Source organism: Anolis sagrei, chromosome 2, assembly GCF_037176765.1.
Source record: "Anolis sagrei isolate rAnoSag1 chromosome 2, rAnoSag1.mat, whole genome shotgun sequence".
Lineage (NCBI taxonomy): Eukaryota > Metazoa > Chordata > Lepidosauria > Squamata > Dactyloidae > Anolis > Anolis sagrei.
In genome coordinates, this window is record NC_090022.1 from 144,141,371 (window position 1) to 144,157,914 (window position 16,544).

A 16,544-nucleotide genomic window follows, 5' to 3' on the forward strand; every position below is an offset into this window, starting at 1 on the left:
TCTCACACCAGGAGTCACTCCTGACATGAAAAAAAAATTGCTTCACATTATAGCCACTGCTGCTAGTTTGTTTTTATATTGCAAAAGCCACGCAGAAGGAACAGCATCTCGTCCAAATTTAACTCAATCTTATGTTTGTTACTTGGGAGTCCAGAGTTGGGTTTGCAGATGAGAGTATGGTGAACTCTCCATAGTTTTTGAGGAGACATCCTGATCAAGGCTTAAAAAGCAGGATATCCCACTTTTCATGAAATTTACATAATGTAATCAGCTTACAGAAGTCTAAAAATAGAACAAGGAATATATATAAAAATCATATATATTACAAAATATTGTGACAGCATTGTTATTTTAGTTTATATTGCTATAAGGTACTTCTAAATATTCAGTTTACAGCAAAAAAAACATAAAGTCAAACATCTTTCTTTTTCATCAGATATAGTGAATGCTAAAACATGCATTTCTATAACTTAAAATAATAGATGTTTAAATCAAACACTCTTTTCCTTTGGCTAGTGTTAATTCTACAAGATTTCACATAATTTTAGCTACTTTTGGCATTCGTTGGAAAGTCTATCATTTGAATTAGTGCCATCTAATTCTTAACATATATGGCTTATTTCCAGTCCTCAAAAGCATTCTGCTCCCTAAATACACAAGAATACACAAGCTATCCACACCCCAAGTGCCCAAGAACCTCATGCTGCTTCCAATATATTAATTTCCTTTTGCACTCCCTCTCAAAATGGTATTAGGAATTGATGTCTTGTAACCTATTGTCACCCTGCTTGAGTCTGACTGCAGAATTATTATATCTGAAATATAAAGATTGGCCAACATTTTTTTTTTTAAAAAAGGGCATTATTGACTCCAGCTCCCAATCAATTTTCCACCTTTTTCAGGATTTCGGTGCTGCCCGCCTTTGACTCCTGGTTCATGTAACAACACACTGCATTACTTCTGTGACATAGTTGCCACAGGTCTGCTGCCCCACATAGTAGTAAGAACATAAGCAAGAGCTAGGTTGAATAGGCTACCTCGTTGTTTTACATGCCAATAGCTAATGTGGTGGAATGGTAGTGCTGTGAAAAGTATAGCCCAGTGTCCACAGTGAATCATCACTTGCACATCTTAATGCAAGAGTGGCCCATAAATGCAATAAGTTTGAATAAACCGCAAGACATGATATGAACCCAAGTTTCAGAGCCAGGAGCAGAAGCATCCTAATCTTGCCAAAGGTAACAACAGTGTAACACCTGCATGGTCTAAGAAGTTCAACTAAAAATGCTCATCAAAATGATCACATCAGAGCTCTTAGGCCAAACCAATAAGGCAATCTTTCAATAACCAATCTTGTTAGTTTACTGAATTCCTAACCAATAATGATACATCTCTCACAATGGGGGAAAAACAGTAACATTGTTTGGTTAGCTAGTTATATGATTGTTATTATGCATTTGTATACATGCTTACTGAGAAATAACTCCTACTTGAGATGTACTTCCAGAAAAGTATGAAGAGGTATAGATGAATACAATATCATCTAAGGAGTTTTTTTGAAAAAAAATATTAGATATTGGTATATTTTTAGGCTTCTTTCATTTTTTTTTATAAATCCTTTATTTTTTTAAAAATGTACAGAAGTAAAGAACTTTACAAACTATTTACACACAGGACCTGTGGGTTCACACACTGGAGGGATTTCGGTGCTTGATTCATTATTAGGAGAATCAACTATTAATCGTGGCTCGATCAGGACATCCCAATTTTGAGTTATCTGAAAGAGAAAAGGTATATGATTCAACATGGATGCAAGGACACAGTATCACTAGTATTAAAAGTCTTTAAAGTCAAAACAAAATCAGTTAATTAAAACATATATATGCAAGAAAGAAGAGTACTGTGCAATATCAATCTCTTATAAAAAGGGTTGGAGGCCAAACTTTCCATCCCAGTTTTAATATGTAACTTAAGAAAACAAAAGCTAAAGTATACACCATGTCTGCCCTTCAATAGCACATTAAAATACATTACATTTCAACCAGAATTTTGTATATACACAACATAAAACTCTATATTCTTAGGTATTTCTGGCAACTAGATTACCAACTCGAATTTCTATTTAATACTGGTTTGAACATTGGGCTACAACTCTGGAGACCAGGGTTCAAATTCTCACTTAGCCATAACACCCACTGGGTGGTCTTGGGCAAACACTCTTCTCAACCTCAGAGGAAGCCAAAGACAAGCCTTCTCCAAATCTTGCTAAGAAACCCCTTTGATAAAGTCGCCATGGGGCTGAAACAACTTGAAGGTACACAACAAGGAGTCTGAACCATACAGCCCAAAGATCCTCAGCCTGCTTAACTTATTTTGCAGTTCTCTATAGCCAATAACTTTTCTGCTCCCTCCACCTTAATAAGCTGGGAAGTGATTAACAATCTGTATTTTCCTCTTCTGCTAATAACTGCAGGGGAAAGCCCTCTATATAAAAGACCAATGAGAGACTGGACAGTTCAGATTTCTCTTTCTTTGTAAGAATTGCTGTGTCCCAGTTCATAGTGATCCGAAACTTCTATACTGCATTTGATCCTATTTGCTTCTAATTTATCTGCTTTTAAAAAAAACTGAGACTAAAGTGGTCTGGTAGTGAGTGTGCCAAGCCGCCTCCCCCAATCTCCTAGAATGTATTTAAAAGCAATTTTTAATAATATTATGTTGAAAAATTAAACCGTGGCCCACAAAAGCATGTTTTCCATATTACCCAACCCCATTCTACCTGCAAGCATTACAAGTGAGATTGGATTGCCTTCTGATCACCATAGGTAAAGAAATGTGCTTAGAATGATTTTATTCTCTAAGAGATTGGAATCTACTTCCATGAAATGAGGCTTCCCAAATCTCCCAGCTAGGATTTATTGCTAAAAGATGTAACATTGTCATAAGCTCTGCTCTTCTACTGCAAAGCGATTTCAAGGAAGTGCTAACATACCTTTCTATCTGGAGAGACTGCATATTCTATGGTTTCATCTCCATCTGCAGACTGGTAAACCAAATCAAACTTTCCTGGGACTTTGGCCACTAAAAAAGCACAAAAGAAAATACAAAAAAGAAAATAGTTTGAGACACAGTATTTATAATCCTCAGGAGTCACCAACAGTTCTACATAAATAATTTTCACATAAATTATTATTATTATTATTATTATTATTATTATTAATAATAATAAACTTTATTTATACCCCGCCACCATCTCCCCAACGGGAACTCAGGGCGGCTTACATGAGGCCAAGCCCAGACAACCTATTACAGCAAATAAAAACCAAAAACATAAGCAACAAGCAACAGCATCATGATTACATAAAACATATGAATACATTAACAATATAACATTACAATAAACACAATCACAGAATAAAGACAGAATATTAAAATAGGAATACAAACATTAGAAGCCTAGCCTTCTTCAAAAGAGTTCAATATATTTTCATGTTCATCTGTGAAATGGTAGAATACTCACCTGATGAAAAAGAAAGAAGTTCCAGTTCTAATTCTTTGTCAATAGGGTTCCAGCTGACAATTTTCCCTTCCTTACAAAAGAGAACAACATTAAATTTGGTAGGTCAAGCATAATTTGATTATTTTATCTAAGTCTTTTTACCAAAAAAGGTCTGTTATTATAAAGCAATATAAATGGATTGTAATCACAAGTTAATTCTCAAAGCTAAAACTACAAGGTGATCAAGAAATAGCCTTTAGGATAAAGCAAGAATATTGAGCTCGATTCTGAATGGCAAAGTGAAGAGTCAGGAAGCCTTCTAGTGGTATTCCCTGAATGTGTCTTTTCCTTCTTCCTTATAGATTAAATTAATGCTGCTTTGTGGAGGGGGGGGGCACAAATATTGTCCTTTTATATTTTGCTACAGTGAAGCAAAACCAGCTGTACCAGCACTCAAAAATTGTTCTTGCAAAGAGAGTTCTGGAAAGTTTTACCACAACCTTACTCAGGTTTCCAGTTGATAGCCACCTTTAGAATAGAACCATAGCATTGGAAGAAACCACATAAGCCATCAAGTCCAACCCCCTGCCATGCGGGAAAAGCACAATCAGAGCACCTCCAACAGGTGCCCATCCAGCCTTTAAGGAATTGACATATTAAAATACTAATATATAATCAGTAGGTAAATGACTAAAATTTCAGCAGCAATACCTTGTAATTGGATACTTCTGGACTGTAATTTTCAGTTAGCTCCAACAGCTGATGAAAAAAAAAAGCGAATGTTAAGCATCAGACATGCTTACCATCTACACCAGTGGTTTCCAATCTTTGGTTCTCCAGGTGTTCAGGACTTCAGCTACACAATTCCTAACAGCTGACAAGCTGGCTGGGATTTCTGGGAGTTGAAGTCTAAATCACCTGGAGGACCAAAGGCTGGGAATCACTGATCTACACTGATGACACAGTTTCGCTTTCACTCCATTCTCTCATATAAAAATTAACAGATCAGCAAATTAATGACTTTGATATGCAGTTTCTCAGGGAGATCTCCGGAGCCTAGAAAAGTGAGACTTGGAGACTACATGCAGCCAATGGGTGCACCCCTCCTTGCCTGAAATCATGGACACTGAACTATAGGCTCTTTGCAACAGCATCTCTCACAACTTCTCATCCTTACTTATATGGGAAACAGAATACAGTGACAACTGGAAAACTATCCAACCCAAAAGTATATACTCTTGCGTTCGATGGTCCAGAAAATATAACTTGGAAAAGGGAACTAATATAAACCTGGAGCAGAAAGAAGGAAATAAAGCTCTCACACATATGTAGATCAATTATTCCAAAGGAAAGAAAGGGCAAATCTCAGCTGATCTACACACTGACATTCGAAGAGATTAGGATCAGACCTACATCTAAGAAACGTTTCAGATCCAACCTCAGCCTAGCATATCATGATAATGGTACCTAAACGCCTGCCTGAAACCCAGACAATACTGAAAAAATATATAGTCTGGAATACTGTGCTAAGAGAACAACTCATTTAACTTCCTAAGGCACTACTGTTGGTAATGTTAGTACAGGGTGCAGCAGCATAACTTCTTTTTTTCAAAACTTAATAAAACCCATTGTATGAATCAGATTTTTTTATTTTTATAATGTAGGCGCATACCTAAAGTTTTGTTTTACGTAGTTTTGAAGATCAAATTAGGTAGGTGACGTCCCCCATTCTCCATACACTGAATAAACCGATTTCTGCCGTTTGTCATGACTCTTGCCAGCATTGCAGACGTTATGTTGGCAGTTGCTTCCTGGATGTTGGTCATCAAATCTTGTAGGGTCCTTTGACAGTTCACAGAAATACGGGATTTCAAGAAACCCCACAGAAAATAATCACAAGGGGCCAAATCTGGAGAGCGGGCCGGCCACTCCAAATCTGCTCGAAAAGTAGGCCTCAACGGCAAAAGCACGCTCCTCACTGTTCCAACGCATGATGGCGACTGAACTGTGTCAGGACAAAACTTTATACTCCCGCCTCTTGAACGAGACCACTAGCGCTCCGCTACATCTTCAACCGACTGAATGGCGCGCATTTTAAAAAAGGAAGTTATGCTGCTGCACCCTGTATTTACTTTGGATACATATGTACATATGAAACCAAGAATATCAACTCTGAACCATTAGTTTACTTATTTATAAGCATCATATATGTGTGATAGTCTGACGACTTACTGTAAGAACTAATCAAATCCAAGTGTGTATTGTTTTAGTATTTCCTGCCAATCTAAAAAATGCTAATATAGTGTCTTACTCCATAGTTTGACACCAGTGACATTCTTGCTAATGCAATTAGTGCTTCATGCACTGCTACAGTAGCACAACTGCCAACATGGTTTAAGTGCTTTTTTAATAATAAAATTTATACCTTAAAAGCAATTTTCTCTCCTACTTGTGGAGGGGCAGCTAACAGAGGTAGTTTGCTATAGTCCTTCTTTGGAATATCCACGGGATTCTGTGAAACAATGGAACAATGGTTAAAAGACTTTATCACATCTAACTCAATAAAAAGTATTAATGCTACATAAAATACAAAACCTATATTCTGTTGTTAGTCCTGACTAATCACTCAATTAATTACATTTGCCTGGGTGCTTGTTCACTATGGAATCTTTGATTGGATAAGTCTACTCTAGCTGGCACTAACCAAAATGATGTCAAACAATATATGGCCAAAAAAAAAAAAAACCCCAACCCTGCAGTTTGAATGCAGTTACATCCTTTTCCATGTTCAGATGAGTTTCATTCATGTTACTACTCCATTTTATTGTAGAACTAGTTGTCCCCTGCTACACGTTGCTGTGGCCCAGTTCGTATATATGTGTTGTGTCTTTGTGTATATTTGTGTATATATGTGTGTTTGCGTGTGTGTTTGTGTGTAACCATATATATATATATATATATATATATATATATATATATATATATATATTAGGCCTGGGTAACAACAGAAAAATTTGTTTCTAAAATCGATTCATTTTTTGGGGTTTTTTGCGTTTCGATATTTAAAAGATTTCTGAAATTTTCCTTTTAAAAAGTTCGATATTTACGAAATTTCGTTATTATTAACGAATCGATTCATAAAAATGGCAGACGCGATTGCGCACGTGCGAAAACGGACTTCGGAAACTTCGTTATTAAATACGAATCTATTCGTTATTAAAATGATAACGAATCGATTCGTTAAAATGGCGGACGCGATTGCGCAATGCTGAATGCTCTACAAACAAAATCATTTCATAAAATAAATCAAATAAAATAATCAAATAGAATAAGATATTAAATTAAAAAGTAATAAGATAAAGTAGCCAAAACTGAGTCAAATAATATAATGAAATAAACAATAATATAATAATAAAATTTAAATAAATATAACTAATAATAAATTATAATAATTTATAAATAATAATAATAAATAATAATAAATAATAATAAATTATATAATATATATTATATAATATAAAATAATGTAATATATAATATATTATTATATAAATGAAATAAATAATAATATAAATAATTATTATATCATATATTATAACATTTAATAATAATTATTTAATATTTATTTAAAAATAATATATAAAATTAAATTATAAATTATTAATAATATATAAGAATAACGTTATTATAAAAACGAGCACTATATTATAGCACTTTGTGTTGGCCAAAGGGCCGCACTGGTTGGAACTACACAAATAATGAGCACTGTATTATAGCACTTTGTGTTGGCAAAAGGGCCGCACTGCTTGGAACTACACAAATAATGAGCACTGTATTATAGCACTTTGTGTTGGCAAAAGGGCCGCACTGCTTGGAACTACACACAAATAAGGAGCACTGTATTATAGCACTTTGTGGTGGCTAATGCGCCGTACTGGTTGGAACTACATAAATAATGAGCACTGTATTATAGCACTTTGTGTTGGCAAAAGGGCCGCACTGGTTGAAACTACACAAAGAATGAGCACTGTAAGCACTTTGTGTTGGCAAAAGGGCCGCACTGGTTGGAACTACAGAAATGAAGTGCTTGCCCTGTAGTGGGGCAAAAACAGCCACAACAACTGGGTGAAACAGCTTTTGTTTCACCAAAGAGAAATGTGCTTTTTTTTCTTTTTTTTGAATATTTTTTAATTTTTTTAAATAATAAAAAATATTTAGCAGAAAAAGTTTAAAAATAGAAAATTAACAAAATGCGTGCCCTGTAGTGGGGCAAAAACAGCCACAACAACTGGGTGAAACACCTTTTGTTTCACCAAAGAGAACTGTGCTTTTTTTTCTTTTTCTTAAATATTTTTTTCTTTTTTTAAAATAATAAAAGAAATATTTAGCAGAAAAAATTTAAAAATAGAAAATTAACAAAATGCTTGCCCTGTAGTGGGGCAAAAACAGCCACAACAACAAAGACAAACACACACACACAAGAGCAGCAAGCAAGCAATGCCTCCTGCTCCCACCCTCCTCGCTCTCCCTAGTCCCAAGCAGCAGCCACAGCCAGCCAGCAACGCTTTAAAGCCACCCGCACCTTCCGGCTCCTTGCCTCAGCCCAGACTGAGCAATGCGGCCACGCGGAGCCGCTTTTAAAGGGCAGCCCGCCCAATCAGAAGGAGACACGGTGCTTGGGAGCGCCGGATTGGCTCCCGGCACACCCAGCATCCTTCCATCATTAAACGTCATTTCCGAAACGGGCGGAAGCTCGTAAAAAAGATGGAGGATGCTGTTTCGCTATTAAAAAACACTTCCGGGTTTGAAAATAAGTTTTTAAATCATTTTGTAAATAAAAAAAATAACGAATAATTAACGAATTACAAAATTAACGAACGAAACCGCCCAGCGGTTTTGTGCATTCGTTGTAATTATTATTATTATTATTATTATTTTGCTTTTTAAGTTTTTCCTGCTGTGTTTTTATGAGTGATGGTCACTTGTTGGCCTGATAGGTGTATTGTGTCCAAATTTGGTGTCAATTCATCCAGTGGTTTTTGAGTTATGTTAATCCCACAAACAAACATTGTATTTTTATTTATATAGATAATCCCCCCCCCCAAAAAAAGAATAGAACACGATAAAATCAAATTATCCATACTGAACAATTAAAACAGTAAAAGCAAACATAATTTTAAAAAGCACTTATAGAACATAGCAACTCCTGATCATTGACCAAAATAAAATATATATAACACAGCAACTCAGATTCAGTCCAAAGCCTGCCTGAACAGTTAGGTCGTCAACTGGCAGTGAAAATGTATAAAACCTGGCATTAGCAATATCTCCTGGAGTCATGGAACCTGGAATGATTGGATGCAAATAATATGGGGTGCTGTTCCTACAACTGCATTTATTGTTGTTTTGTATCAGCTTGCTTCTAATTTTGTGAGCCATCTCAATCTAACTATATTCTAACACCAGATCAATCACGCATCTAACACCAGATCAATCACTGCACCCCCAGTGTGGCAGTGGGTTAAACCCCTGTGCCGGCAGGACTGAAGACCGACAGGCCGCAGGTTCAAATCCGGGCAGAGGCGGATGAGCTCCCTCTATCAGCTCCAGCTCCTCATGCGGGAACATGAGAAGCCTCCCACAAGGATGATAAAAAAAACATCAAAAATCATCCAGGCATCCCCTGAGCAACGTCCTTGCAGACGGCCAATTCCCTCACACCAGAAACGACTTGCAGTTTCTCAGGTCGCTCCTGACACGGCAAAAAAATATATATATCACGCATCTTGGGAAACAGTTGCAATTGGACTCACCTTGATAATGACTGAAGAGTTTGTTGCGGATTCATTTAACTGTTGCTCTTTTTGGTGTTCATTTGTATTATTACAGAATGCGTTCAAGTTTTCTCCTCTCCCCCTGCCTCGGCCCCGGACTATCCCTCGACATCCCCGAACCCTAGGCCCTCTCCAAAAAGGGTTCTCTCCTCTTCCACGGCCCCTTTGATTGTTACTGGAACCTGTACCTAGTCCACAAGCAGCAGGTAGCACTTGCTGGCTGCCATTTCCTCCTAAAGGCTGGTTGACAACAGCATTCACATCGGGCTTTTTAATAATACAGGTCTTTGATTCTGAACTATCAGACCCAGAAGAGGAGGTTGTTTTTGTCTTTGAAGTTAAGTCACTCGCAGTTCTTTGATTATTATATGAACGTTTGTCTTTTAGGTTCCTACTTTGCTGATTTTCCTCTTCCTCTGAGGTTGAATCGGATTCTGAGCTAGAAGACTGGTTTTTGGCCTTCTTACTTTTAGCTGCCTCAAGAGAATTTCTTTCTTTATGCTTAGCACTAAGCTTACCAGGAGAAACGGATGTTACAGGAGATGCTAGCTGTGATTTGTTTGTGTGCTGTGATGCCACCTTAGTTGTGAATGGGTGTTTCTGTTTGGTGCCTGCTGTACTATCATCAATGTCTGATGATGAAGTGGAAGAATCGCTAGAAGATCCATTGTTCTTGGAGTCAGATCGTACTTTTATGTTGTTTGTTGTGTTCTTTGGATCGGGGCTCAAAGGGAAAGTCTTTTTGTTCTTTTGTAAGGTTTTATTTGCTTCAAACGTACTTGCTTTTTCCTTCTTTTTGTGTGCTTCTATCTCCCGAGGTCTCTCTCTGTGACCTCCCTTTTTACTCTTCTTGAAATAAGTATTGTCATCACTCTTACATTCTAATTCAGCCCCTGATGACTTGCTTTTCTTACGTGATACAGAGTCCATATTTGAAACATTCTCTTCCTGGCTGGAGGAATGTTTATATTGCTGTTTGCTCCTCTTCCTTTTTCTGTGCTCGTCATATTCACTTTCAGAATCATATGCTTCTAACTTTTGCCTGTGTCGTTTTCTCTGTTTTTTTGAAATGTTTTTGAAACCATTGGTGATTTTATCACAGCTGTCTTCTCCAATTACTGCTTCCAATTTGACTCTGTTAAATTCAACATAAAAATTAAAATACTAACAGTGTTGGATCATTATTGTACAGAAATGCTGAAAACCAAATTTCAACCAACCCTTGATTCTACAAAGTCTGAGGCAAAGAAATCCTAATGATCTTGGCAGAAGTATCTCCTTGCAACTTAAGGGCTTACAATACACAAGTTCTTAAGTCCTCAGTTATTACAGGGCAGTTTATTATCTCAACTACCTCGTATATGCAGATTTTATCATTCAGCTATAAAGAGTTAATGGACACGGCAAAAAAAAAGAAATAACCTAATTTTATGCATATATCCCCAACTCTAAATTAATGTGGTACATGTACTTAACCTTGAATCAGTGTGGCAATTGTGTTCTGACTTAAGTACACTTGAACTTAGTCCCAAGAAGTCCAATTCACATGCAGAGTTGGGCATAGCACAAATAACTTGCTGAAAAGGATACCTAGTTCTGTGTAGGATCAAGCTGCAAACAAACAATGACACTCCTAGAAAAATTATATGCCCGCTGTGAATCAGGGCTCCCAAAGGAGTAGAGAAAAAGCAACCAAGCCTATCACTATGTCTTTGCTATGATGTTATTTTTCGTTATGTGGAAACAAACCAAGTTGCTTACTGGTGACTTTATACCAAGGAACTGTTGACAAAGGGAGGGAACTGTTGGTCCTCCATACTTATCGGCTTACAATCCCCATCAGTCCTAGCCAATATAGGTACAGAATTAGGGGAGATGTTGTCCCACCGTGAAAGCCAGTGTGGTTTAGTAATTTGAGCATTGGGCTACAGCTCTGTGAGGCCAAAGCTTGATTCCCCACCTAGCCTTAGAAATCCTAAGGGTGACCTCAGACAACTCCCACTCTTTCAATCTCAGAAAAAAAACTTGCAATAAAAACTTTTTATAGGCCCACAATTAATCAGAAATGACGTGAAGGCACACAACATTAACAGCTCCTCCCCTCTAAGTTTTTAAATCTCAATTGATTATTTTTTATTTGCCCAAACCTTTGAGGTTTAGTTTAATGTTGTTTTGCAGTCTTATCTGTTTTGATTCTTTGTGTGCTTCGTATCACATTGTGTCTTGTTTTTTATTGGCATTTTATCCACGTAATTTGTTCGGCAATTGTACAGTTTTGTAATTTGTTGTTCCAGGTATATATTAGACCAGCATGGGCAAGTTTTGGCCCTCCAGCTGATTTGGATTTCAATTCCCATGGTAAACTGGCAGGGGTTTCTGGGAGTTGAAGTCCAAAACGCCTGGACGGCCAAAATTTGCCACATATAACCCAGAATATTGTGGCAGATATCCTACAATATCTGCTTTGAACTGGATTGAGTCCACACTGCTATATATTCCACTTCAGAGCAGAAAATGTGGGATTTTATTCAGCTGTGTGGAATGGTCCTGAATCCACACTGCCAGATAATACAGTTCGATGTGGATTTTATATAGCTGAAGGGGCCTTATGATTGTGCACAGATACATTGTAGGACTTGTTGCTTTCACTTGTTTTATTGCAAGGCCTAATGCAGGGGTCCACAAACTTTTTAAACAAAGGGCCAGGTCACAGTCCCTCAAACTGTTGGCGGGCCTGATTATAATTCGGGGAGAAAATGAATGAATTCCTATGCACACTGCACATATCTTATTTATAGTGCAATTTTGTAAAAAAACAAACAAAAAAACCAATACAATAATTAAAATTAAGAACAATTTTAACTAATATAAACTTATTAGTATTTCAGTGTAAAGTGTGGGTCTGATTTTGGCTGATGAGATAGGATTGTTGTTGTTATTGTGTGCTTTCAAGTCGTTTCAGACTTAGGTTGACCCTGAGTAAGGGCTGGGTAAATGACCTTGGAGGGCCGCATCCGGCCCCCGGGCCTCAGTTTGAGGACGCCTGGCCTAATGTGTATCTGACAGTGTTATACAAATAAGGAGCGAGCCTCATCATCTGTAAGCGGAGCACCACAACTACCTGCCTCTTTGTATTGTCGAAGGCTTTCATGGCTGGAATCACTAAGTTCTTGTGGGTTTTTTCGGGCTATATGGCCATGTTCTAGAGGCATTTCTCCTGACATTTCGCCTGCATCTATGGCAAGCATCCTCAGAGGTAGTGAGGTCTGTTGGAACTGGGAAAAGGGTTTATATATCTGTGGAATGACCAGGGTGGGACAAAGGACTTTTGTCAGTTGGGCTAGGCGTGAATGTTTCAACTGACCACCTTGGTAAGCATACACAGTCAGCCCATTGTATGCTAATCAAGGTGGTCAGTTGAAATATTCACACTTAGCCCAACTGACAAAAGTCCTTTGTCCCACCCTGGTCATTCCACAGATATATAAACCCTTTTCCTATTTCCAACAGACCTCACTACCTCTGAGGATGCTTGCCATAGATGCAGGCGAAACGTCAGGAGAAATGCCTCTAGAACATGGCCCTATAGCCCGAAAAAACCCACAAGAACTTACCTGCCTCTTGTTGTTGTTGCAGTTGTGTGCCTTCAAGTCCTTTCTCACTTGTGGCGACCAGTCTGTGGGTGCATTTACACTGTGGAATGAATGCAGTCTGGTCCCACTTAAACTGCGTGGGCTCAATGCTGTGGAGTCCTGGGATGTGTAGTTTGGCGAGGCACCAGCCGTCTTAGGCAAAGTGGACTAAAGACCTTGTAAAACTACAATTTTAATTATTCCATAGCATTCAGCCATGGACAACTACAGTGGAGTCAAAGTGCATTAATTCTACCCCAGTGTTAAGTCTTATCTAGACACTGAATTGGGAATGACATGACCCCCCCCCCCCCCGCCTCCCAAGTTGTTGTGGAACTGCGTGGGTCTCCTGGGGCCGCTGGACGTGGAAGGCAATTCCCGGGGCGCGGCATCCCTTCTGGGGCGGGGGGGGGGGGTGCTGCCCGGGTCCCTACCGGAGGGAGTCGTTGTCCCGCACGAGGCGCGCGCTCTCGGTGGGCGGGAGGAGCGCCCCGTCCAGGAAGAGGCTGAGCTTGGCGCGGCGGCTGAAGCCGAACTTGTCCCGGATGAGGCTGATGAGGTCGGTGACGAGGCGCACTTGGCTAGGCTCCAGCAGGAGCCAGCACAGCCCGCAGGCCGGGCTCCCCGGGGGTGGGTAGTCGAACAGCAGCCGCAGCCGCACCGGCGCCTCGCAGGCCGCCGCCATCTTGGGGAGCGAAAGGACCCTCGCTACGGCACGCCGCGAGGGTCAAAGGAAGAGAAAGCGCGCGAGACCGAAGAAGGGACACCAGCCTCTTGCCCGCCAGCGCCCTCTTTCGGCAGCGGCGCTCAATCCTTTCACTGGAGAGGAAAAAAAGATTAATATCAATAGAAATATGGTTGTGCCTCTAAATCCTTTGTCGATTTTATGGGTCATAGGTTTTCATTGGCAAGGAAGATTCAAAGTCCTTCCACACAGTCATATAACCCAGAATATCAGAGCCAAATAACCCACAATATCTGCTTTGAACTGGGTTATCTGAGTCCACACTGCCATATATCCCACTTCAAAGCAGATAATGTGGGCTTCCAGACTGGCCTTAAATCCCAGGATCTGATCCCACATTTTGTGCTTTAAACTGGATTGTATGTGTCCACACTGCCAGATAGTCTGAGGGCCCTTCCACACAGCCCTATATCCCAGAATATCAAGTCAGAAAATCCCACATTATCTGCCTGTGGACTCAGATAACCCAGTTCCAAAAATATTGTAGGATTTTCTGCCTTGATATTCTGGGATATAAGGCTGTGTGGAAGGGCCCTGGGATAAACTGAAAACCTGGGATCAGATCCTAGTATATAGGGCCAGTCTGGAAGGGCCCTCAGGCCCCATCTACATTGCCATTTAAAATGCCACAATGAACTGGATTATATGGCAGTGTAGACTAATAACAACAACAACAACAACAACACTTTACTTATATTCCACCCTTCTCACCCCGAAGGGGACTCAGGGTGGATCACAGTACACATACACGGCAAACATTCAATGCCACTTTGTATAGATGATACACAGAACAGAAGGAGGTGCCATGGAAGGTTGGGCTGGAGTCCAGGGGGATCTGTTGCTCTACCCTCATATGATGAAGAGCCATCCTATTTAGTGGTACCTAAATTGAATTGCTTAGGTAAACAATGAGCTAGGCTGACAGTTGGCAGCTCACTCCAACCCAGGGCTTCAAACTTGCAACCTTTTGGTTGATAGATCTTATAACTGCTGATGATTTACCAGCTGTGCTAAACCTCTGGCCCAACATAGACTAACATAATTCCACAGCTAATCTGGATTTTATATGGCAGTGTTGATGGTGCTTCAGAAGTGGATTTGCTAGTTCCCTCTCTAAACTACAGCCAACAGCATTTGGGCCCCTTCCACACAGCCCTGTATTCCAGAATATCAAGGCAGAAAATCCCACAATATCTGCTTTGAACTGGGTTATCTGAGTCCACACTCAGATAATGTGGGGTTTTCTGCCTTGATATTCTGGAATATAGAGCCCTGGGACTCCATGGATTTACTAACTAGATCTGGCCCACCTTAGTTCCGAAATTAGACAGGATCAGGTGCCTTTAGGATTAATGCAATGCCATAATCAATACTTTCTCTTTTTATATGTTGGCTTAACTGAACTACTTAGAGATTTAGCAGTGAAGACACTCTCTACGTCACATATGTTAAACTCAAGGCCTACAGGCCAAATCCGGCCTATCATTTGATTTATGTGGCCCTCCAGATGCTGGACTACAACTCCTGTATTCCTCATCATTAGACATAATGCATCAAACTGGATTATATGAATCCCCACTGCCAGATAATATGGGATAAATAGGGCCCTTAGATACAAGGCCTGTGCATATGAGATCTGACTTGTGATCTGTTTTGACAGTTTTATACATATGAAATGTTTGTTCCTGTAACCTTTTTATCTCTTGAATAAAATTATTTTTAAAAAGAAAGAGAAAGTAGGAATCAGCATGCTTCTCGTGTGGTTGGAGCCGCAGAAGTTTTTTCTGAAAAATGCTAAGACAGAAACATAACTGGAGCAGCAAATGCTGCAACGAATATTAGCATAGGTCAAGTATCATCAACTGCGTATTTCAAGATTTTTGCCTAATTTATTCAGCAAATAATTAAAGGTCTTTCCATAGAGGAGCCCCTGGGTTAAAGTGGGTTAAAGCACTGAGCTGCTGAACTTGTTGACCGAAAGGTTGCAGGTTTGAATCCAGGGAGTGGCATGAGCTCCTGCTGTCAGACCCAGCTTCTGCCAACCTAGCAGTTCGAAAGCATGCAGATGTGAGGAGATCAATAGGTACTTCTCAGGTGGGAAGGTAACAAACAGTGCTCCGTGCTGTCAAGCTGGCCACATGACCCTGGTGGTGCCTATGGACAACACCGGCTCTTCGGCTAAGAAATGGAGATGAGCACCAGCCCCCAGAGTCGAACACGACTGACCTTAATGTCAGGGAAAACCTTTCGCTTTACCTATCATATCTAAACATTGATATTTGTTTCACTTTCTCTGGAAAAAAGAAAGTAGCACCCAGGTTATTCAGAATTGAGAAGCAACATGGTAGACCTTGCAGTGCAAAGATACAATCCATATGCTGCAAGAGGAGGAAATAGCTCAGGCCTCTCATTGTTTTTCATTGTTGCTTTATACCAACATGTATAAGAAGAATTCTGAAGAAAAAATGAAGCAGTTTGCTTATGTCAACTTGAGATTCCCCCCCCCCCCCCCCCCGTGCCCCCAGACACTACTGGACTGCAATGCCTATCTTTGTTCATAATGGACTTTGCCAGCATGAGCTTCAATTGCATATCCTACTGCACAGATGAAAGTCAGGACAGATATCACCAAGTGATGTAATCAATGTGATCAATATGGAACACATAAGCTAGGAGAGGCTTCAGCAGTTTGTCTTTGTCTGAGCTACTGGGAAGGATGGGATTTGTCCTCAAGTTACATCTGCATTGTGGAATGAATGCAGTTTGGAACCACTTTAACAACCATGGCTTAATGCTATGAAATCAAAAGAATTGTGGTTTGGTGAGAAACTTTG

The 16,544-nt window shown here is 39.5% G+C and overlaps 1 protein-coding gene across 1 annotated transcript; it reads right to left on the reverse strand.

Moving 5' to 3' along the window:
- Positions 1-332: 332 nt before the first annotated feature.
- COIL (coilin) lies at positions 333-13,661 on the reverse strand. Its single transcript, XM_060763972.2, has 7 exons — positions 13,400-13,661; positions 9,313-10,468; positions 5,925-6,011; positions 4,211-4,258; positions 3,521-3,590; positions 2,993-3,081; positions 333-1,777 (listed from the first exon to the last, which is right to left on the reverse strand). The coding sequence occupies exons 1-7, from the start codon at positions 13,648-13,650 to the stop codon at positions 1,661-1,663; spliced, it is 1,818 nt and encodes a 605-aa protein (XP_060619955.2). The 5' UTR covers positions 13,651-13,661; the 3' UTR covers positions 333-1,660.
- Between the last annotated feature and the right edge of the window lie 2,883 nt (positions 13,662-16,544).

What these genes read in the sequence shown, in the direction of transcription:
- COIL (XM_060763972.2), bottom strand. Translation starts at nt 13,650, where the DNA reads ATGGCGGCGGCCTGCGAGGCGCCGGTGCGGCTGCGGCTGCTGTTCGAC. An exon ending in CGGGACAACGACTCCCTCCG is followed by an intron (nt 10,469 to 13,399) that starts GTAGGGACCCGG and finishes TGAATTTAACAG; the next exon opens with AGTCAAATTGGAAGCAGTAA. An exon ending in CAGTCTCTCCAGATAGAAAG is followed by an intron (nt 1,778 to 2,992) that starts GTATGTTAGCAC and finishes TTTCTCTTTCAG; the next exon opens with ATAACTCAAAATTGGGATGT.